Source organism: Pezoporus flaviventris, unplaced genomic scaffold, assembly GCF_033815535.1.
Source record: "Pezoporus flaviventris isolate CSIRO_AGI_PZ_B2104156 unplaced genomic scaffold, CSIRO_AGI_Pfla_v1 ptg000006l, whole genome shotgun sequence".
In the NCBI taxonomy this organism is placed as follows: domain Eukaryota; kingdom Metazoa; phylum Chordata; class Aves; order Psittaciformes; family Psittacidae; genus Pezoporus; species Pezoporus flaviventris.
In genome coordinates, this window is record NW_026892554.1 from 15,381,199 (window position 1) to 15,403,584 (window position 22,386).

General features: G+C 38.9%; 2 protein-coding genes across 5 annotated transcripts in view; one reads left to right on the forward strand and one right to left on the reverse strand.

The window, feature by feature from the left end:
* The window catches only part of MYO1E (myosin IE), a 192,009-nt gene that overhangs the window by 86,314 nt on the left and 83,309 nt on the right, over positions 1–22,386 (reverse strand). The gene's annotated exons all lie outside the window — the stretch shown is intronic.
* FAM81A (family with sequence similarity 81 member A) lies at positions 1,517–20,608 on the forward strand. 3 transcript variants are annotated; one of them, XM_061447074.1, is made up of 9 exons: positions 1,517–1,656; positions 5,408–5,475; positions 6,708–6,981; positions 7,742–7,860; positions 14,102–14,231; positions 15,354–15,460; positions 16,632–16,767; positions 17,144–17,339; positions 17,758–20,608. In XM_061447074.1, exons 2-9 carry the CDS (start codon positions 5,429–5,431, stop codon positions 17,895–17,897), a joined length of 1,149 nt encoding a protein of 382 aa, XP_061303058.1. In that variant the 5' UTR covers positions 1,517–1,656; positions 5,408–5,428; the 3' UTR covers positions 17,898–20,608. The 3 variants fall into 3 exon arrangements, with proteins under 3 accessions (XP_061303058.1, XP_061303057.1, XP_061303059.1); XM_061447073.1 differs by lacking the exon at positions 1,517–1,656 and adding an exon at positions 1,714–2,724; XM_061447075.1 differs by lacking the exon at positions 1,517–1,656 and adding an exon at positions 2,733–2,787.

Sequence of the window (22,386 nt, forward strand, 5' to 3'; positions counted from 1 at the left end):
ATTCACCTCAGTGTCCTGTATCAGGCAGTGGCTGGTACAGGTGCCTAGGGAGGAGTGCAAGAACAGACAAGCATTCACATATCAGCTCCCCATCCTTTGTCCCCTGCCATGCTGAACTCTGTTGTCAGACACAGGCTACAGGGACAAAGTGGACTGAGAGCAGGTATTGAGGTACCTGTTAATGTTATTTTTAAGACTTCAGTAGGAGGTACAGATGTTGACATATTTGTAAATGAAAATAATCAATTTGCTTTAAATAACAATTTGCTTTCAATTCCTACTCCTGCAGATGTACAACCTCCTGAAAACACTGAATACCCAAAAAGCAAGAAAAATCACGCTGGACATTTCCATTCTTGGAGGTTTTCTAGAGCAGGCTGGATAAAACCCTCAACAACTGCATTTGGCCTCCTCAGTGACCTCGCTTGGAGCAGGAGGTTGGCCAAGTGTCCTCCCGGGGTCCATGCTAACCTGAATGATTCCACAATCCTATGATTCTCAGTTGGTTACTATCCTATTTTGAAAGCAGCTATGGCATGTTTTGTTTCTGGGCCAAACCTTTGATGTGGGAATCACTTTAAAATAAATAGGTCAATCAGAGTGTGGATTCAGCCCTGCCTTGCTTTTTACAGTAATTGTGTATGCTGTAACACTTTTATCCTTTGCATCTTCCAGAACCCCAGTCCCCAGTAGAAGATGTTGTATATATTTTAACGAAAGCCAGAGACAATCTGCTATTTCAGAGTGAACTGATGCAGTAAGTTTGTCTGTGATTTTACTTACCCTTTGTTTACCCAAGGTGGTTTGCACTGAAATCCAAAGAATGACGTAGGCAGGAAGCAAAAGTGCAGGAAGACACACCCTCTAAGGACTTTGCTTTTCTCTTGGATCATATGCCTCTGCTGTGCAAAGGACAGATCATCTTTGCTGTGATACATGAAGTTTTACTGAAGCTACATGTTAGCTCTTGTTTGAAAAAGATAAGCCAGAAATCTTATAAACAAAACTATTATTTGTCATTGATTTTAACAATCTTGCATTCTATCAGGATTTGTTACATGCTGTGGAAAAATCCATACTTCAGTCACACTCAGCTCTTTCACACCATTAGTCATTCGGAGTAACTACTGCTTTGGCAACACCGAACTTTCTTTCTGGAGGCCGTGTGTTGGTGCGGGAGCCGCAGGCCTGGCCCCGCTCCGCAGCTCCGTCGCTGACCCCGCCGCAGGGACCCCAGCCGGTGTTTGCGGGGTCTCTCCCTCCCTCCTTCGCACCGCGGAAGCGATGGCCCGAGGGGTTGTCCTGGCGGCTGGAATATTCACGTGTTCCCATCCCGTGCACCCCCCCGCGGCTGCCGCGCGGCGCTGTCCCCCAGCGAGCGCGTTCCCATGGCGACGGCGTCCTGGCAACCGCTCCCGCTCCCGCAGCCCGGCCTGCGGCGGCCGCCCCGCTCCTGCAGCCCGGCGGGCGGGCGGAGGCCCCGCGCTGCGGGCGGACGGACGGACGGGCGGACGGACGGCCCGGCTGCTTGGAGGCAGCCGCGAAGGCTCGCCAACGGCTGCTCTAGCGGCGGCAGCGCGTTAAGGAGCGGGGCTCAGCCGGCCGCTGGGATGCAGGGAAAGATGGGCAGCGCTGTCCTGCCCTGATCCAGCACGGGTGAGTGCGCGCAGCGCCCTGCGCCCGCCGCTGAGTCTGTCCCAACTCTGTCCCTCCGTGTTGCATGGCCGTAGAGTGGTGTCTGCGCCGCGGTGTCCTGTCAGCTGTCGCCTACCCCGTGTCTCACAGCCCTCACCACGATTCCCGATGACCCCCGCACCGCAGGGTGCTCCCGGCGCGCCCGGGCCTGTCTGCGCGGCAGAGCCGCGGGCGAGGCGAGCGCAGGCGGAGCGGAGCGGAGCATCCCCGCGGCGTGCCGCCGAAACGGGTCCCAGCTCGCACCCCGAATACTGCATGGCTGCGTTAGCACCAAGCACCTGAGCAGGCGCGTTTCTCAGAGGACCCTTAGCCTGGGCTCGGAGCTGGCACAGTTCCCTCTCTGCCAGGGGGAAGCCCCCGCCCCGTACTCCGCCGCACACCGCATTCATGTTCACAGAACGTCATGGCAGCGCAGAGGGGTTTTGCAAGGGTTTGTTTCACGTGACGCACTGATACATCAGTTTTTGACCCATCTTTTTGCCGAGCTGTGACACAGGGGCTTTCTCATGTACTCCAAAATGTCGCCCCAAAGTGCTCCAGACTAACACCAGGATCTGCGGCTCCGGGGCAGTACTGCCATACTGTACAGCAACCAAAGCGGTTTCTATTTTCAGAAGAAAAGAGCGATTAAAGTGTTTGCCTAGGCAGGTATTTCAGTCTGCTTCGATTCCCATGCAACTTGTGGCAAGTCACGTAGCCCCCACGTGCTTCACTTCCTGACCAGCAACAGAAGGAAAATAGTATTTTCAGGAAAAATAATGCTTTCCCACCACCCAGGCATATTGTGAGAATGAATGTGAAAACCGCTCTGACGTGCACTGACATTACAGCAAGTATTTGACACAGGTTTTCATGGAAGATGGAGAACTGAACATTACAGATGTGATTATCCTTCAAAACAGGAGAAATGGAGAACCCACAGAAAGTAAACATGCGAGGCAGTCTGCTGAAGTGGGCAAGGGATGCCACAGTACAAATAGCAAGGAATGAACTTTGCATTGCCAAAAGTGTTTCTTCAGCATGTCCCATGTATGTTTTTTTTCCCAAGCATTTACATGTCTGATGTCAGTGACATGAAGAAATGATAATGAGGTGCCAGACGCTCATATGGAAAAGCTGCCTTATGTATCAGCTGAACTCTTGCTTTTGGCAATCAGGCATACCATTTAGAACTGGGAAAACCTTGTCCATGTGACAATCAACAAAAATCACTGGCTAATATGTCATGATTTAAATTGCTATAGTAGTGTCAAGCAGGAGATAACATGTAAAAAATACAAAGCACCTGAAACCTGTATCTGAACTGGTATCCAAGTTGATTCCAGTTTGCTGCCACTAAAATCAGAGCTATGTGAAATTACACTCCCCTGAATCTAGGCACAGAATATATTTTTTTTCCTTTATATTTATTAGGCTAACTATTCTATGATTCTAAATCAGTATTATGCTCATAAAGCGGGAGTCTGTCATTAGTTCTGACACCTAATCCGTTATTGTTTACTGTAAATATCTCCAAACTGCAGAAAAGCTTTTTTACAACTGCTGAGCAAGGTCTTAACACATCCTTTCTGGATGTTAGATGAGATCAAGAAATCTGATAAATGATGGGGTATTTCACTGTTGTACTGAGTGATGTGCTTCAGTCAGCAGGAACGAATGAATGAGAGTCCATCTGTGTAACTTTAGTTTCATAGGCACAATTTCTCCAGACATTTGCATTTAGCTGCATGTCTAATGCAGTCTGGAAGAAAAAAAGTAAAACATTCAAGCAATCCTATGCTTGCTCTGCTGCAAACATTTTCTATTTTTTTCAATCAATAATAACGGAATACTGAAGGTTGTAAGATTACAACACTTACTTATTTATAACATTTACTACAATCCAGTCAAGGGTTTTTTCTTGTTTGGCTGGTTTTTATAAGGTGTATTTCACTAAGATACTGCTAGATGTACAGACTTTAGTATTTTTTCTTCGTTTTTCTAGGCAGCATCCAGTGCTTTGCTGCTGTGATACGCTCTTCTAAATGAGTGGGATATTCCTGAGTTTATAATTAAGTTGTGTTTAAATGCTTCATTGCATCGAGATCAGTAAAACACATTATGGCCCAGAGGATTAGGAGTGAATGAGCTCAGATCTACCGAGAGGTGCCCAGTTACTGTAGTGTGTAACACTGCACACAGCAGGGATGTCCTGCAGAGCAATGGCATTGTTTAAATAACAGCAGCTAGGAAACCACGAGTGTGAAGAACAGGCTGCGGGACTGAACAGTCAGGGCCTAGGCAGGACTTTGAAAGCAGAATTCATCAAGACAATAGCCAGCTCTTACACTGTGCCTTTTACTTATAGGCATGCAAGAACTTAAACAAGGAGGAAGGTATCTCTGTCTTCCATAAAGGGAAATAGAATCATTAGATATAGAAACAACTTGTCCAGGGATTGAGCAAGGAGTTAGAATCAGACCCTCTGAATTGCAGTCTAATGTCACTGCTGCTCAGCAACCCAGCTTCTCTCAAAACTATTTTTCTCTAATTTGTAGTTTCTGAAGCACTGTGCTATAAATAGAACACACATACTGTGACAATGCTTGCTCTCTGCTTTTAGGCAGTGCTTTCATACATCTCTAAAGCACAAACATGCTTGGCATTTTGAGATCTCTGAGGGTAGTCCTAGCACTTCTTTACCATCAGTATTTGACACTAGCACTTCTTTACCATCAGTATTATTGTGTCAATAACCCTATTTTCCTGTTTGTACAGCATATTACACCAGATTTCATCAGCAATTGCAAAATTCTTTTCATACATCAGCCTTTAGTTTTCAGTAAAGATTTTAGATTCCTAAGGAATTCAGGTTCAGGCCATGCTCGTCCTATTTGTAGTTAATGTTTATTTGTTTTATATAAGGTGGAATAGTTGGATTTGATTGAGGATACCATCTTTTTCATTAACTTAATTTCTGTCAATGAACAAAGCTATTAGCCATGTACTGGTCTCACAGTAAGATATCCAAAATGGTCCTCTGAAGCTACTTAACAGGCCTGCCCTGATGCAATGTCTGTCACACTCTGGCTGGCTATGTCTAAAAATTAAAACCAGAATTTATATTCCTATCACAGAAGCATTTACAGCATAAAGTGTGGTCATTTAGATTTGAAGACAGATTAATGCAAGGCTTAGTTTTCCTAAACTGTGCTGATGTCACACATTTTATTTAGGATTCTGACTGCCAATGCTTTTACCGGAAAGATACCCCAAAAAATCTGCTGTCATGAAATATTTTTATTCCATTCTCTAGCCAATACCTTTTTAAGCTTTATGATAATCCTGTTGATCTTACTTTTTTATTGATTGATTAACGATGTCTGAGACCAGCAGAGAGATTGGGGACAAGAAGTTTGTTTGCCTCTGTCCTGCCAAACCAGTTCTGTGGGTCAACAGCAAATTTCAGTTTCAAGGCTGTCAACCGTGCCTTTTTCACGAGTATCGTTTTCCCTACCAAAAAAAAAAAAAGCTTTTTAGCAGTTTTTTTGTTTCTATTCTTTTGTATTAATTTTTATCTGTATTTATTCCATAAGCAATATCTGAATTCTGAGATCAAAGCTGTCAGCATAATCTTAAACTTTACTTAAAGGCTCACTTAAAACAGAAGCATTAAGTTGTTTCAGTGCCAGATATAAACTAGTAAATAATTCAATGTGTACTTTTTCAACAGACATATATTATTGACCAGAAAATGGCCCAGCGAAGCCCAATCTTCCCAACTCTTGCCCCTTCTGAAAGGTACAGTTTGGAATGTAAAAAATAAAATTTTCATATTGCAAAGTATTATGTGTCTCTCAATTCCCTATATATAGTAATACTGTGACTTGGGACTTTGGCATTAGTATGCAAAGCAAAGTGAAATACTGTGAATTCATTCAAATCATGGCCCAAATCACAATTCCTTACTCAGCTTTTACTTAACCCTTTCCCAGAGAAATCAACTAGTTTAAAGTGTGAGTAGAAGTCCGAGAACACTATACTCAGCCAGTCTTCTAACAGTATGGACTAAGTGCAAAAACTCAGAGTCAGAAGAGACCTTTACTGGAGTTCTCATACATCTCTATCAATATCATCATGGTGCAAGTAAGCAGTTAATTTGGCTCATTAATAGGAAACAACATGGAGAATGCACAGTAAATACAGAGTTCCAAGAAAACGATCTCATCTCTGAAAGTGGGGTTGAATTTGTATCTTCCACCTATACTTTGGAAATTTTTCTTTCCTCTTTACAGAATATAGCAGCAGGAAAAGATTGCATGCATTAGCAGCCTAATTTTTAATTTGAGCACCCATGAGCTCCATTGCTTTCCATGGAAGCTGTGCAGTGCAGAACTCTTGAAAAATATAGACAATTATTTAAGGTACCTAAACGTAAGCTATTTTGGAGGACAATTTGACTTCCAAGACTATGAGAAGCTACTCGTAATTTTGGTCTCTCCTCAGTTAGTACATGTGCATATGGTCCTGTGCAGGACATGGAGGAACAAGCTTTATTACAGAATAGCTATAGAGACTGAAAAAAGGAATGGATACCAGCTACTCCTTTTTAATCTCAGTGTGCTTCCATTTAATTTGCAATATCTGCCTTCTGCAGTTACTGCTTTGATTAAGCCTGAAAACTATAGAGCCAAATAGCATTACTTTTGTAATACAATAGAAAGGTTTTGAATTTGGATTCTTAACCAAATTGTAGCTCTGGATCGTAACTAATTTTATAATGCTAATGTCCTTTTTTTAAGACCCTTTGCTTTTTTAAGCTTCTTTAAAGAATATGAAAAAGGGCCTGACCTGCTTTTGTACATGATAGACACAGTAGCCAACATTTATTTGTAGAAGTGGGTTACTCTGTAAGTATTTTTGTGCTTCTTCCCAATACTGCTGCTAAGGTAATATTGCACTTTCTCCAGTGGAAAGACATTGCAGAGTTGTGTGTGAGAAATTAACAATATGTGGATATTTTTCTTCACTAGACGGGTTCGTAACATAGCACTGCATAGCCAGGCATTGACAGCGGTCCCGCTGGCATCTGCGAGCCTGGTGGATCAGCTGGAAGACAGAATCCTAAGCCATGAGAAAACAACAGCGGCTCTTGTGGAACACGCTTTTCGTATTAAGGAGGACATTGTTTCCACTCTGCACAGAATGCAGAACAAAGGGGGGGGTGACCGGTTGGCTAGGCAACTCCTGGAGGAACATATCCGAAACATAACGGCAATAGTGAGGCAGCTTAATCGGGACATTGAGGTATGTTAAGAATTTTTCACAGGACTAATGCCATCTCAGCTACTTATTCCTTCTGATTTAATAAGAAAGTTTACCACAGGATAACTAAAGGTCAGACAAGGTCTAAAGATCCTGCAAGCTTATGAATTGTTTTTGTAACTTGAAAAACTGCTTGCAAGTTGCATAATTCTTTCAGTGGCTATGAAGATAGCACAGCATATTAGCATACAAACACAGAAACCTTTGTGGTACTAATAAACTTGCTTTGAAAAGCTGCACTGGAAAACCTCAAAAAAATGAATGAATGCAACACTCATAACCAGCTCAACTTCAGACCAAAGCCTGTGCTGTATAAACACCAGGAAGTGCCTTAGCTCTGTAATAAACTTTCTTTCACTTCCAACTTAAAGATGACACCAACTTAAAGATGACCTAATCACATGCAGATACGTGGCTTCACGCCTGACCTCTGCTACAGTGAGCAACAGGGGTGTGGTGGGGAAGAAAAAAAGGATAAAAGTTAATATTTAAGTCTTCATTCTGTTGTCAAGTCATACTTTATACATATTATGGTATTTATATGCAGACTGGACACTGAGAATAAAAAAATAAACATACGACCTAAAAGGTGTCTGGTTCAGTTCAAGACAAAACAAAGCTTTTAATAGTCATAAAAAAATTGTATCTGATGTTATGAAATACTGAAAAATAATGAGTGACATTTTAAGTGTACGTTAAATGTGACATACTGAGATTGTATTTGCATATGAATGCTTTGTAGATGCTGCAGGAACAGATACGTGTCAGAGACAATCTCAGCTATGGAACAAATTCTACCCTGAAGAGTCTAGAAATGCGGCAGCTTTCTGGTTTAGGAGATCTTCGGGGAAGAGTTGCAAGGTAAAAGTCAACACAGAAGCATATTTTGGGGACTAGCTAATGTTGTTTTAGTCTTGAAGTATGAATGTTAATGACAATGGGCTGAGTTCAACTTTGGCAAAATTCCTGCGATAATTTTACTCTGTGTTTTCAAGAAAATGAATAATAATCCTTTGCATTCCAGTATTACGTGTTAAACATAACAATGCTATCCTTGATTCCTGAAATTCCTGAAATTAGTTTTTAATAAATTACCTGAAATTCCTTAGGAATTTGGATTTGGTTCAGCTTTAAAGACTACTATGGTTGGACTGGCCTATCTCTGAAACAAATAAATTAGTGCAATTATAAAGGCAGCATGGAATGATGTGCAGTTGTAAAGGACAGAATAGTTGCACATTTTTTGCATATATCTTAGAAGTAAAAAGCTGTGGGGTCAGTTATTGGTTAGCCATATTAAAAAAAAGGCATGGGCTACTGACATGTAAGGAACTGAAAATTATAAAATAATAGAGGGTTTACAGGCTATTTGAAACTCCAGATTATAGTTGTGCCACTACACAGACCTCACATTGTGCTATCAACAGCACATTTACAAACTCCAGTTTAACAACATTCACTTAACTGTTTGTAAAGTTGAACACAAAAGACAGATGATACAGCTACAGAAAAAGGACCTAATCTGCCCTAAATCAGTTTGGCTCATAACTCTGGTGGAAGTCTACTTGTCCTGAATTTGACCTACTGTCTATATTGTACAGATAAATTTTAATTTTTCTTTTCTTGTACTTCAGCTGATTTAGCAATAACCTTCAACAGCCAAAAGAAATAATCAGGAGGGATTTTCCTTGAACTAAAGTTTTCTCATAAATTATTGGGGTCTTTTTTTGCAGTTCCCACTAACATACACAGCCCATTTTGTAAAGAACTTTACTTTGGAGAACTTTTACTTTCTGTTTTGCACTATCCTTTAGTGCATAAATGAACTAGATATTAGAAATGAACTAGACATTTATTTTGTCAAACAACAAAATTGATTGAAAAAATATAGAGAGAGATATACACACATATATAGCTATCTCACTGACAAACCCCTGAGACATTTACATGCTTAGATCTTCCTGCTTCTTTATCTAAAAAGTCCAGTTTGAGATCATACTACATCCTGAGAGAAGTCCATGTTTGGAACAACACAGTTACTGACACCTTCTAAAGCTAAATATAGCGCCCTTACTTTCAATAACAGAACTCAAGTTAACGAACACATGCCAGCACGAGCTTTACAATGGAACCATTGCCTCTCCCAAGTACTTGCCATGGTGACTGGTAGTGGGACTAGCACAGGCTGTGCCAGGATTTCTTCCTTTGTTTACTCAGGGAACACCTATGTACTGTGCCTGGCTTGCAATTTATCTGATAATTGTATGAGATTATACCAATTTGCCTTATGTTAGATTGTGCAAAAAATGTTGGCTATTTGTATTCACTACGCTAAGAGAATCAGTTTATTGTCCTTTAACTGTTACCTTCTAGTCAGCATTACCCTAGTGATTCTGTGATTACGCTATGTAAAAATTCTCTCTGAATGAGGAAGAAAATAAGCTTCCCTTTATCAGGAAGCAAGCTAAAGCAGTGCTCCATGGAAGAAAGCTATTTGCCTTTATTTACAGACATACTCTACTTTGAGAAAAAATGTGAATTATTATAGCAGTATCTGGAGAGCATGGTCAGGATGGCAGTTTGTTATGCTGCTGGCATTGTACAGACACTTACTAGGAGCATTCCCTGGAATAAACACTTTCTGATTACTTTAGCCAAGGTTCCTTATGTAAAATAAGCTGAACTCACTTAATGTAATTTTAACTTTAACATCTAGTCCTGCTATCTTTCAGATGAGTTCAGAGAGTGGAACCTTAGAAACGTGATCAAGTTACTGTGGGTTACCAGCTTATCATGCAGCAGTTTACAGCCACACTCAAGGTACAATGTATAGTTCATGCTGCAGTGACAGTAGGCTAATTTAACTTCAAGTACATCATGGTTCCTCTAGGCTAGAAGCACGCAGATGGACAATCAGTGTGAATCAGTTTATATGTGCCACGTGACAGCAAATCACCTGAGTCTGAGCTTTTTGGTCCTGTAATAATTTTAGTGTCAATCTCAGGATGCTGGCCAAGTTTCAGGTCCAGTAACTACACGCGTACTAAACATCCTATTCAACTTCAATATTGGTGAGATTGGTGTTTATTTCCTAACACCAACTGTTCTGTAACATGTCAATATGTAATCAAGCAACTGTCTCATTATTTCTTCAGGATTGATGCTTTTAATGATGAGAACAGGGACCCCTACATGCACATGCATTTCTGATGCACAGCTCCAAAACCATACTACCCATGGATCTGGAAGAGGGAGATTTGGACAGACCTCACAGTTGACCTCACCTGCATCACAGAATCAACTAATATCACTATCAGAAGAAAACTGTATACACATTACAGCTCATGTCTCTGGGCTATTTCTCATTAAGCACAATTTATTGCTGAATTTGTAGAGCATCACTGCAGTGCTCACCGCGAATGATGCTGTACATTTTCCTAAAAATCAGCATTATTACTGACTTCAATAAAAATATGACTTCTATTGAATTCAGTTACATGTTCAGCAGAAAATTAGACAGATGCTGACAGATCCATTACTCTAGTCTCCTGTCCTTGACGTTGGCAATTTTATATAATACAGATTTACTAATTCTATTTCTAGTGATATTCAATTGTTACAATAATGAGTACTGCCTTATCATTTATTTAGAGAATAACTTCTCAAAATAAATGATAGGGGCTATGATAATTTGTCTGGAAAGTTTAAAGACAGCAGCCTGGTCAGAACTATAGCAGTAGCTGTCTCTAGAAGCTTCCTGATAGATGAAACTTCCAGAGAAATGACAGCTATGCACATTCAAATTGGGCCTACTTGGCATATTTAGATGATTTTTATATACATTATAGATCTGATTCATTTCAGACACACTGGACTCATTACATGTAGGCAGATTTTCCTACACTGCACAGAAAATGAGTCTGATGCATCTGGGATGTGCTGCATTTATGAACTGCAGAAGTATAACAAACCTGCTGCATTCTGGCTACTTGCTGTGTAAGAGATGCTCATCATGAAGGCTGATCTGGGCTCCTTGATCCAGGCTAGTCAGAAGCTACCAGCGTTGCTGTTCTTGCCCAGTGGATCCCCTACACATATTGACTTGCTTTTCACTACTTGTTCTTCAGCTACTTGTTTGGCAGTGAAACACTCATATTTAAACCGAACCCTCTCCTGTTACACTAAGCCAGGAATATTAAGATCTGTATGTACCATTACAGTATATTTAGATAGCATCCTGATGCAGAGTATTGATGTAGTTCTCAGCTTTATCTAGTCCCTGGTGATACAGAATAGAGCAACCATTGTGTTTTGATTTCCTTTAGATCAAAGACAACAAAAATACTCCTCAGAGTGCCAGAAAATTAACTACTGCTTTTGCTCACTATGACTTGGAAAGCAGTTGTTTGGTAATTTCCCTGTTTACATTAAACATACTTGTTCCTCTCATTCTGAAAATGAGAATAATACTTGGCAGTGTGAAATCTCTCAATTTCTCCTTCATTTACTGATTTCACATAAGCATACAGCTTGGCAATCAGAACGTCCAGAAAATGTACTCCAAAATCAAACGTTGGTGAACTGAACACACTCTAGTGCATCTTTGGCCCCATTTCAACAGTGCATCTGTGCAATTGCATATGAAAAACTGCACTGGGTTGTTTGTATGGCCAGCTTCAGCATTTCAGACATGAAGACAGATTTATTATGCATTTCTTTGTACAAAATGGTTTTATATACAGCTCTTAGCTTTTTAAACTATTATTCTTCCTAGAAATCTTAATCTATTTCTCATTTTTTTCCTTGTGCTTTTAAGATGACCGAACCTGTAAAGCTGTTTTCAACTTCCATCTATAGCCACAGTCTACTGGCTTAATTCAGTGGGGATGGAAATGTGCCTTTCTTGGTGCCTTTAATTTTTTTGCTTGGTTTTTTTTTTTTAATGAGGAAAAATCCCAAACTATGATGTGTCCTCATGTTTAGATTGCTCATTTTCTTCTCACCCATCATGCAGTAGAAACCTGACTCAAAAAGTCCACGGTCTTCCATACTTTCATCTTATTATTGCCTCTCTACCATTTGAAAGCTAGTGGAAGCATGGACTGAAGTTATTTGTTTTCAGTTTTTAAGTCAAAGTGTATACTCACATAACTAATATATCAGAATCTCATTCTTTGTCTTCAGGACACTAATGTTTTCTTCCAGGTCAAAACTAATCAGGTGTTTGTGAGTGTGTACTATATATACATTTTGACATATATAGATACATATATATCAATAGATCTCAAAAAGACTTCTCTTTCACTGCTTCAAATGGAATATTGTTTTTTAACAACTCCCCAGACTTAGCAGGATACCTACATGACAGTGGAATTTAAGCTTTAGTCCAACTTTCTTAAAAGGGTGCCAACTATAGCATCCCTGTAGGAAACCAAAATAATCTGGTTAATGCATACCAGGCTGACAGTGAATTAACATAGTCAGAATTTTAATGTTCCAGTTACCATGCAACTGTATGACCCCTCTGATCACATAACCGAGTCACACAAAGAGGAGAGATGCCCTGTGATTAAACCCAAATCGCTCATTTGCCTTCAGACCGATAACACATGCCTGCTGTTTACATTTGCTACAGTTGCTTTTTTGTATTTTCTGTTACGGGTCAGAGAAACAAAGCTAACCATTTTTTTGCGCCCAGAGGCTTTTGGTGACTAGGTACAAGATTATTTCATCCCTCTGAGTCTCTCAGATCGTACCAACATGGAGAGATTTGGCTTCTCTCGCCTTTCTTTAGAAAAGATTTTAAGACCTACAAGATTTTAAGACCTACAAGTTCATGGTTCACTGACATGTAATCCTTAGCTAGTCTCTTACGTATTAATCTCTCTGATATTACCCATTGCTCTCACAATGCTAAATTCTGCTAAACCAGATATTAATTTTCACAAGTTTTACAATGTCTATGATTCTATGTTGCTTTACGGATTATTTTTATATTGAAATTGTACCATAATACTAAGTAGATGCTCCATTTGTCATTTTAGCTGTTACTTTCCCTTCATGTTTAATGATAATGGTAGTTACTGTAACCGAGGTGATGAAAATGCATGTTGAAATGAAAGGCTTCTAATTGATACGTGACTAAAAAAGAGGTTAAAATGTGTCACTGGTTTAGGTAATGACTTAAAGTGCCTTGTTTCATTTTACTGCCTTTTTCTCCCTCAAATTGTAGCTGCTGCCTGTTCTCCATCAGTTTCATAGATCAGATTTGCTAACACTGCTGACAACACTATTTCCCTTAGCAAAAAAATATGCAGGACTCGTACTTCACATAAGTATTCCTCCTGAAATTACAGTACTTATTTTTATAGCTCAGTTAATGCCCTTACTGTATTACTGTAGATGAAATCCACCTGACCAGCTTTGAAATGTGGTAGGAAATGCACATATTCTAAGTACATTTATCCTTAAAATGTTACAGCATCAAAAAAGGTTCCAGTGTGAAGAAAAGAAACAAGAATTATGTTCCAACACTGCATCTGAGAGACAAAATTGCCTTTTCTTTCAATGACAGTTTTACCTAAATAAAGTCTAATAACTATAAAATTTGCCGCACATTGTTTACTGCACATATTAATTGTATACTGCTATTTCACAAATAAAAATAAGAATGCAAAGCCCAGAGAAACACAGCTGCAATAATGCAAAAATAGTCCTTGATTTTTTAGGCTTCTAATCATGTAAGAGAAATCATACACACCTTAACAGATGTCTTTTGGAGTATGACAAAATTGACGGTATTGAAATTCTGCATCTTTGCATTTCTAATGCGATTCCCCTGAATGATAACAACACCGTCTACACATATTATGTCAGTGCCAAGAAGACAGGAATGTATGTGTCAGACTATCTGACTTCTAGTCCCATTTGGGAGTAGGTTGCTGAATACTATGAGATCTGTCACCATTTTTACAGTCTCAAAAGACATTGTTTCACTAGACAGTCAACCATTTCACAGAAATGCCCAGTCTAAAATGGGTAACTTTAAAAGCCTGGATCTTACAGTCTTTTCAGCTGTTGCTTTGGTATTTTATTCACACAGGTGTGATGCTGGGTTAGCCAGACTGTCTGCAGAACATAAAATTACCTATGAAAGACTTCAGAGCTTAAGTAAAGACCAACAGACCTCCAAGCTTATCTTGGAATCTAAAATCAAAGAAGCAGAAATACAGGTATGGTATTTAGACCAAAGCAATCCATGTGTGGGTAAGAATTATAGTCCAATTCACACTGACTCCATTACCGTTAGTTATTATCCTGGGAGGTCACAGATTTACACAGGGAGAGGTGTATCTGCTCACAGTCCTTTGGCATGCTGTGTAGAAGGGGCTAGTACTTCAAAGCACCTGAAGGGACTCTAGGAATGAACAAAAGTCAACAATTACTGGCCTGAATAGCTTCTTGAGGTTGGAATGGGAACACAACAAGGATGCTCTACAAAACTACTACAACAGTGCAAGCATCAGTGTCTTCCCCTGTATGCTTTGGCCTCCCCAGGATGGGTTTATATGTATTTAATCGCAATTTTTGAAGGTCTGCAAAACAAAACTGGTTTTGTGTTCTGTGAATCCATTGATGTATCTGTCAGGTTTCTCTTCCACTGGGTATAAGAATGAAAGTGAGAACTAGATAGAAGCAGAGACAACATTAAGGCAAAGGATTCTCCATAGCTCCTCTCAAGGCGTTCCCATTTTCTTGGGCAACTGAAGTAATTTACATCTCCACTGTGCAGCACATAAATGGTTAAAGTGCACTTTACCTTCCTCAGAAGGCTCAATACAGTATATTTGCATGTCAGGATCATATTATCAGGAATCTTTTAGAACAAAATAGTATGTTTTCTAAAAAGAAAAATAGTTCCTGCTAGTAATGACTTATCCCCAATTAAACCCAGCACTTTCATCACTGCAGAGCCACTATACATGATCTGATAAAGAATATCACTCAGTATTGGTGGAGTGCTTTGCCATTTGTTTACTCTGCTTATGTGGCAACACGGATGCCTATGGATCATATAAATTCAGCTACCTCAAGGAGAGGGAGCTTGCAGATGCTTTCAAGGCAAGACTATTAAAACTGTTTATGGCTGAAAAATTAGTTTTCACAATATTGATACTTTCATCTTGCAAGATAATATATTTTTCATGATAAAGTAAAACATGCAAATTCAGTAATTGTGAAGTGGCAGTAAAATCGGCCCTCCTTTAAGATCCCCTCTACCGTTATGAAAACATCCCAGATGAGACTGTGATGAAATGCTGTTGAAAAATTGTAAATTCTGAATTTTGTTTCAGATTTCTCATCTTCTGAGCAGAGTAGAGCAATCAATAATGCAACAAGAAGCAAAGCTGAAGATTGCCTACAAAGAGAGCAACCAACAGCTCCACCTTCTGGATGTGAAGTGAGTGCCTGGGACACCTGGCTGCTACCATGCACCTTGGAAGAAAGGGTCCTCAGGTTTTCAAGTTTGACTGTTGTAATCTTCAGGTCTATTAAAGCACGAACCTGTTTAAATATGCATGTGTGCTCAACAGATATTACAAAAGCACATGGTCTGGCAAGGAGGACTCACTTTCAACAAGAATTCTGTCCCTAATGTGGTTAGGCAGTTCTGAAAAGCCCACTAAGTAAGTCCCCAGTTTTCAGACAGAACTTGTACTAAAGGACACAAATAAGGATTTTTGTAGGAGTGGCCTTTTTGTACAAGGCAACAAATGCTGTGGAGTGCAGACAAAAAGTTCAATTCAAGCCACCAGGAAGTGAGGCACAGCATTCACAAAGTGTTACTGCTTTAAATTGGCTTCAAATACAAATATATAACTCAAATACCTAAATTATTAATGATAAGCTACTATGCAACTACTAGCCATTATATAGGGATATACTCAATTCAGATATTAACTCTTCTCCAGGCATTTCACTCAGTGGCAGTTGTGGCTTAAGCCATTCACCTCCTTACTCCTTACTGCTTATTGCCAGCCTCATGAAATCCTATCAGCTACATCAGTAGAACTACTTGCAAACTAGAAGATAGATCCAGGTTTCAAATATTCACTGGAAAAAAAAGACTTTCTAAAGAAACAGTTGCACTGGCAGAGCTGGTCAGTTTAAACTTGATCTGGGGATAGGCAACGTAAGTGTGGCTGTATGAACCAGCACTGCCTCTAAAGTAAATGGTTATCAAATCTTTGTTCAGATCTAAAACCTATGGACTGGAAGATTATAATCTGAACAGATGACTACATTCTGTTTTCAATGCCGCAAAGAATTTGTACCTACTACACCTCAAAATGTTGTGATATGTTTCATATAAATAACTACTTGTTATTTATATGAATATATATATTCATATTCATCTATTTATTGTGCTCTTTTGTCTTTATTTGCAAAACGAATGTTACTTTATTCAATTTAGTAGCCTTAAAAGTTTGAGGGTTCACCCTAATATGGTGTCATGCATGTACTGCATTACCATGATATTTTTTTTTTACAAACATGTTCATAAATCTGTCACAGCTGAATGACCAAATTTTATTCTCTTTTGTATCTGCTAATTTCTATTATGCTCTTAGATTAAAAAATGCTATTGAAGAACTCAGCAGCCAGATTTTGTCTGCACGTAGCTGGTTGGAACAGGAACACGAAAGGATTGAAAAAGAGCTTGTGCAAAAGATTGACCAACTCTCATCTACTTTCAAGGAAAAAACTGTAAGTTTTGTTCAAATGTCCTAACAATACTTGTCAGGTAGTACTCAAAAGCATCATTAATATCTAAGATGATATAATGCAGATATTATTCGAGGGACATTTTCAGACCTCAAAATTTGTATAGTTCTCTTCACTGACGTCAAATGTAACATCCCCACAGCCTGAGAGTCTTCAAATAAATCTGATCACTTCTTAATAGATCAGTATTTTAGCCTATGGTAATCAAGTCTGTTTAAACCATTTAATAAAAAATAATTCTTTACAGTTTTGAATTCCTCATAAAAGAGAATTAAATTAATAGCTATTGTATACTTGGGAAAGACCAGTGTAATTTCACCTGCAGAGTAAATTACTAAAATTCTTTTCCCATCTCCAGGAAATGAGTGAAAGAGCTATAGAGATGAAATTCAACCAAATGGCAGAGAAAATTGACAAAATAGAAGAAATACAGAAGATAACCATGGAAGCACATGAAGCAAAACAGACTGAAGAAAAGATAAATATTCGCATTGGCAAACTTCAAAATGAGATAAATGAAGATATAAAAGAAATGAAAGCTGAAGTTAATGCTGGTAGGACCATAGTTATGAAGTTCTTTATTCTGAAATGTGGTAACAATGAGCCACCTATAATAATATTCAAAATGCCTTTGCCTGCACTGAGGTAGTCTAAAGACTCTTGGGGCAGAGGTAATGGCTGCACCCTGTGGCACTAAAAAGGATTTTCACCAAATGTGAAATTCACAGCAACAAGAGGTGACATTTTTTTAGTTCAGGAGTGCTCTCCTCAGAGCACACATAGGCATAGGGTGGCTGTGACCGGGTGCAGTTCTGCCATCAGCCCAGAGTTATAGTCCTGTTTTTCTTTTGCTATCTTCCTAGTGTAAAGCAGAATGTCATGGTAGGAAGCACAATCTTTACTAGCATTATTACTAGATAGCAATACTCTTGCTTTTGAATATGAACTAATTTAAGTCTCACCTGCAATTAGGATTTGCAGCTATCTATGACAGCATTGGGTCTCTACGGCAAGTTCTAGAAGCAAAAATGAAGCTGGACAGAGATGAACTACAGAAGCAGATCCACCAACTGAAGCAGGAGGTTCCAACATGGGGAGAGGCTGGACCATGACCGCAAGATACTGGCTGAGAGATTAATGTTTACCTGGCTAAATAGGCAGACTGCAATCTTGTTCCAGTCTGTAATCCAAATTAAGTGCACGTACCAAACGACATGCCGCTGTTGCACAGGTCCGTATGTTTACTCAAAGCGGTAAGTGCAAGCTCTTCATAGATCAGCTGACAACAAGCTTTTAGGCATGAGGTGTTGATTTGCCACTGCACTACTCTAGTTGCTCTCAGGAGATTAAGCACCATGTAAAACTGGAGTAATATATTGGTGAAGCTGGCACCTGATTTGCTAAAGGCATTCCAGTTTCACAGGTTTGATCAGACAAGTATACACTTATATACATTTAAGCACCTGCACACCCCCTTTAGAAAAGAAAAATAAAAAAGCCCAAAACAAACAACAAAACCTCCCCAACAAACAAGTTGATACAAATTGTTTGACATCAGGCTGGCAAGGTGCTTCACCTGGAGACAAATCACTTGAGTGAAGTCAATGACATTTTTACAGTGACTTTCCCTACTACTGACTTCCTGGGGAGACAGAATTGGCACGAAACAGACCAATTTTCATAACCCAGATACCAACAGAAAAAAAATATGTTTGTTTGGTATTGCAAATATCCTCTGTGTGTGTAAACCAAGTAGTGTTATATAATGTAGTTGTAGAAGATGATTCATCAACAACATAAGAAACTTAACTTGCGTGGTCTTGTATTGTAATATCTTTAAATTAATAGCCAAGTGGAGCCGAGACAAGGTAAAAGATGTACATATGAGTATTTTGTTACTGGGCATGTGTTCCTGTGACTTGTTTCATTATAACTTTGAAAGGATTGAAAACGAAAGAGAAGGTGATAATCTAACAGTCTGGAGAGTGTACTGTAAAATAAAATGCAGTTTATGATCTGCTTAGAAATTTTCCATGGAGTGAAACAACAGATTCTTCAGATTTAAGTAGACTTTAATAATTCAGTAAATTCAAACTTCTATTTGTCTTCACAGTATTTCCAAATAATAATGGTGCTTATTTCCATTCTCGGAACAGATTACATAATGAAAATCAGCACCCATATAGCATACATATTAATCTAGACAGGAAAATATATATATGTTGATTTTGTATCTTCATTCATAGCTTGATATTGCTCTTCATGTTTGTAAATCAGGCAGGATTAAACACTCGTGAAGAATAAAAGACTTAATCCAGTACCTTATTAATTCATACTATTAACAACAACTCATATACAAAAATACTTTGAATTTACAAAAGCATTACTGTTAAAGTAAATAAATTATGAGGATCTCTCTGCACTGTCTTTAATGGACCTTCCTTTTGGCTAGTACTACAAAGCCATATTCCTGTTTGAAAAACCAGTGGCCAGTTTCTCAAGACTTCCATGGAAAAGGAGGTTTGGCCCCCAGAGTCATATTTATAAAAAAATTTAAAAAAAAACAACAAAAACCAAAAATCAAAAAACCTTAAACTCATCTACTTCAGTAAGACAGTGTAGTGTCTAAAAACCAAACACATCTTTACAGGTTTAATGCCTAAGTTCATATTGACTTCCTATAGAGTTTCAAGTAATCTAATGCATCAAAGATACAGGAAGTTTCTGCAACTCTGACTTCCAGTGCTCTCTGACAACAAAACTGCCCCCATTATTGCTGTTTTGTACCATTTGTGTGCTGTGAAACATATTTACAACAGCAGCTAAGGAGAAAGACCAGTTCAATAAAGGGAGACAAGGAAATACTTGCAGATACTTCTTAAGAATTGTCTTTAAAATTCATTCTTTTTCATGTCTGTATTCTTATCTAGTCTTAAATATTTAGCCATGGGCAGTGGAAAAGCCATCACCAATATTTTATAAAAAAAAGAACAAAGAAAAAAGCAACAAGAGATGGAAAAAAAAAACTATAATTTTTTTCTTTTGCAATTGGAAATCTGTACCAGAGAGGATCTGGTATGACATGAAGAGCCCACAAGGAATCAGAGAAACAATTTATATAGGACTTCCATAAAATGTTTCTCTTGTAATAATCCTGTGTGATTCATGCAGATATAAAATAACGCATAAAGCACTGTTTTGAAAAGACTTTTTTCTAAAATTTCAGCTAAAACAAACAACTAAAAGCCCAAATAAAACAATATTGAAATGCAATCTACCATCAAGCAGTGCCTTCAAACTATATAAAGTGCTGTGTGGAGGGAGGCACAGGTTATGGGGACTCATATGCTGGAAAGAGACAGGCAGAAATGGCTAGCTGGGATACACACAAGTGTAGCCTGCCCATCGTACATCCTTTTCAGAGTGCTCTAACTAGTCAGTTGTGAAAGGAAGCCACATATTCCAGACCAAGAGTTTCTGCAGAAAAACTGAGGAAAAGCCAGGAAAAAAAAAGTAATGTGAAGGAAGATTGAAAAATCTGGAGAAGTAACAGAGAAAAAGAGTAAGTCAAAAGAGTGGAGCAATGGAACGGTAGCTGCATGGGCAAAGGCAAGGAGTAGCTACCTGCTGCTGAAGCACAGAACAGGTCTGAAGATTTTAGCAAGATCTGAAAGTTACAAACAATACTATATTTGATAAAAAACAAAGACCCCTGAAGGAGGGGCACATTAATTGTTTTGTCCTAATTCATGCTCCCTACTTGCCTGCTGCATTTTAATCTGCTCAAACAATTGGAAAAATAAATTCTTTCGTTTTCCCTTCAGTTACTTTGTCTTTACATTTTCTGCACAAAATAGGTCAACAATGTCTTGTCTGCATAGTCTGTCAGGGAGTGCTCGTATCTGAGTAAGTTACAGCTGACTCTTTCAAGGGAGAGTTAGAGTCCCTCCCTGTATCTTTCAATCATATTGAAGTTGCATGGCAAAATCCTTTCCTCAGAAACAGCTTGCCCCCAAGGAAATTACTATGAAGCCAGGAGGACAGTATTATAGGCACTGTGGTCTATGAAAGCTCCACTTTGCAAAGCAGAAACCAATTCTGAAAACTGAACTGCAGAGATCCTGTAAGACTAAACAGAAGGAAATAGATGTGCTTGGAAGTGGAACTGCTCCTTTATTTTTTTCTTTCCATGCTGGTCTCCAGTGGCATTCCTGTGTGCCTGTCTTCTAGGGATACAAATGGCTTGTGATGGTGGAAGTAATGTGCTTTTTTTTGTCAACATAAGTACTCATGCTCTAAGTCACCATCTGTACAGCATCAAGCACAGGTCTGCCAGAGCCCACAAGTGGAAAAAGGCAGTGAGAACAGGAAGTTTTTTTCTAGATCACACACAAGCAAACAGAACAAGATTTAGTGTGTTTGGGAAAGTATAATACTGAATATGCACAAAATACTATTTAAAACACAAAGTACACTGACATGACCATAAACTCACTGAAGGAAAGATTGGAAGGAGCCTTTAGAAGCCATCTGCTCCATCCCTCTCCTGCAAGATAGGGCCAACTCTACCTAAAATATTTGTCATAGACACTTTTCTAACCTGCTTGCATGAATCTTTCAAGAATAAATAATTGAATAATTCAGTCTGTTCCAGTGCTAAAGAACACTGCCCTGCCATCCAAATACCTGAACTTCTGATAGGACAAGATGGAATGGGCTTAAGTTTCAAGCACAGAGGATACCTAATTTATTAAATTCTTCCCTGCATATCCATTATTTTTTTAAAACAATCTGTGTTTTAAAGAATATGGATCTTTGCCCAATATTCCTTAAATGTTTATTCTCCTTTATACCAAAAAAATCCCCAAAACCCCAACAAGAAAAAACAAATCCCACAAAACCAACCACCACCAACATCCAAAACCAGCCAAAAGCAGACCACTTCCTCTCCTGAAGCTTTAAAATCTTTCTTTTGTCAGCTATTTAGCATGCATGAGACTTAACCCACTTGCATTGTGCAGACCATAGTATTCAGTCAGCTATATTGCCTGAATGACATAGCAAGTGTCGAAGGATAAACTCATACAAAATTTTTAACTGGGGTACATGCCCTTTACATTAGCATGTGATAACGGCAGAACTACAGTACTGTACAGTGAAGGGCTTAACTGGAAACAGAATTATGTCAGTAGTTACAGAGCAGTTGTGCTTAGATTCATTACACAAATCAAAGTAAGGATGCAACTAAGAAGTTAAAAGGATGATGCTGACTTCAAGATCTAGTTGTTTATGTAGTACAGTTTTATATTGTGGATATTTTGTCATTGCATACCAATATGGTTCAGTGGACAGTTCCTTGTTGGAGAAAAATGGTATGAAAGATAATGAACAACAGCACAGTCCTGTAATATCAATTTAAAGTGAAATGTAATCTTTTCTAAGTTTCTACATTTCCTGCTCTACCTTTTTAAGTATTTAGCCACTAACATCTTAAAGTGCTCATTAGACATGTACTTAAATAATGGAAATGTCTAATGAGAGAGACACATGACAAACCGATGAAGGCCTCCCCTTTGTGTAGAGGAGGGATTCTTCTGCATA

Bases quoted from the DNA above. Each gene is read 5' to 3' on its own strand.
- FAM81A (XM_061447073.1), top strand. The intron at 14,232-15,353 runs GTATGGTATTTA...ATTTTGTTTCAG, and splicing joins TCAAAGAAGCAGAAATACAG to ATTTCTCATCTTCTGAGCAG. The intron at 15,461-16,631 runs GTGAGTGCCTGG...TTATGCTCTTAG, and splicing joins CTCCACCTTCTGGATGTGAA to ATTAAAAAATGCTATTGAAG.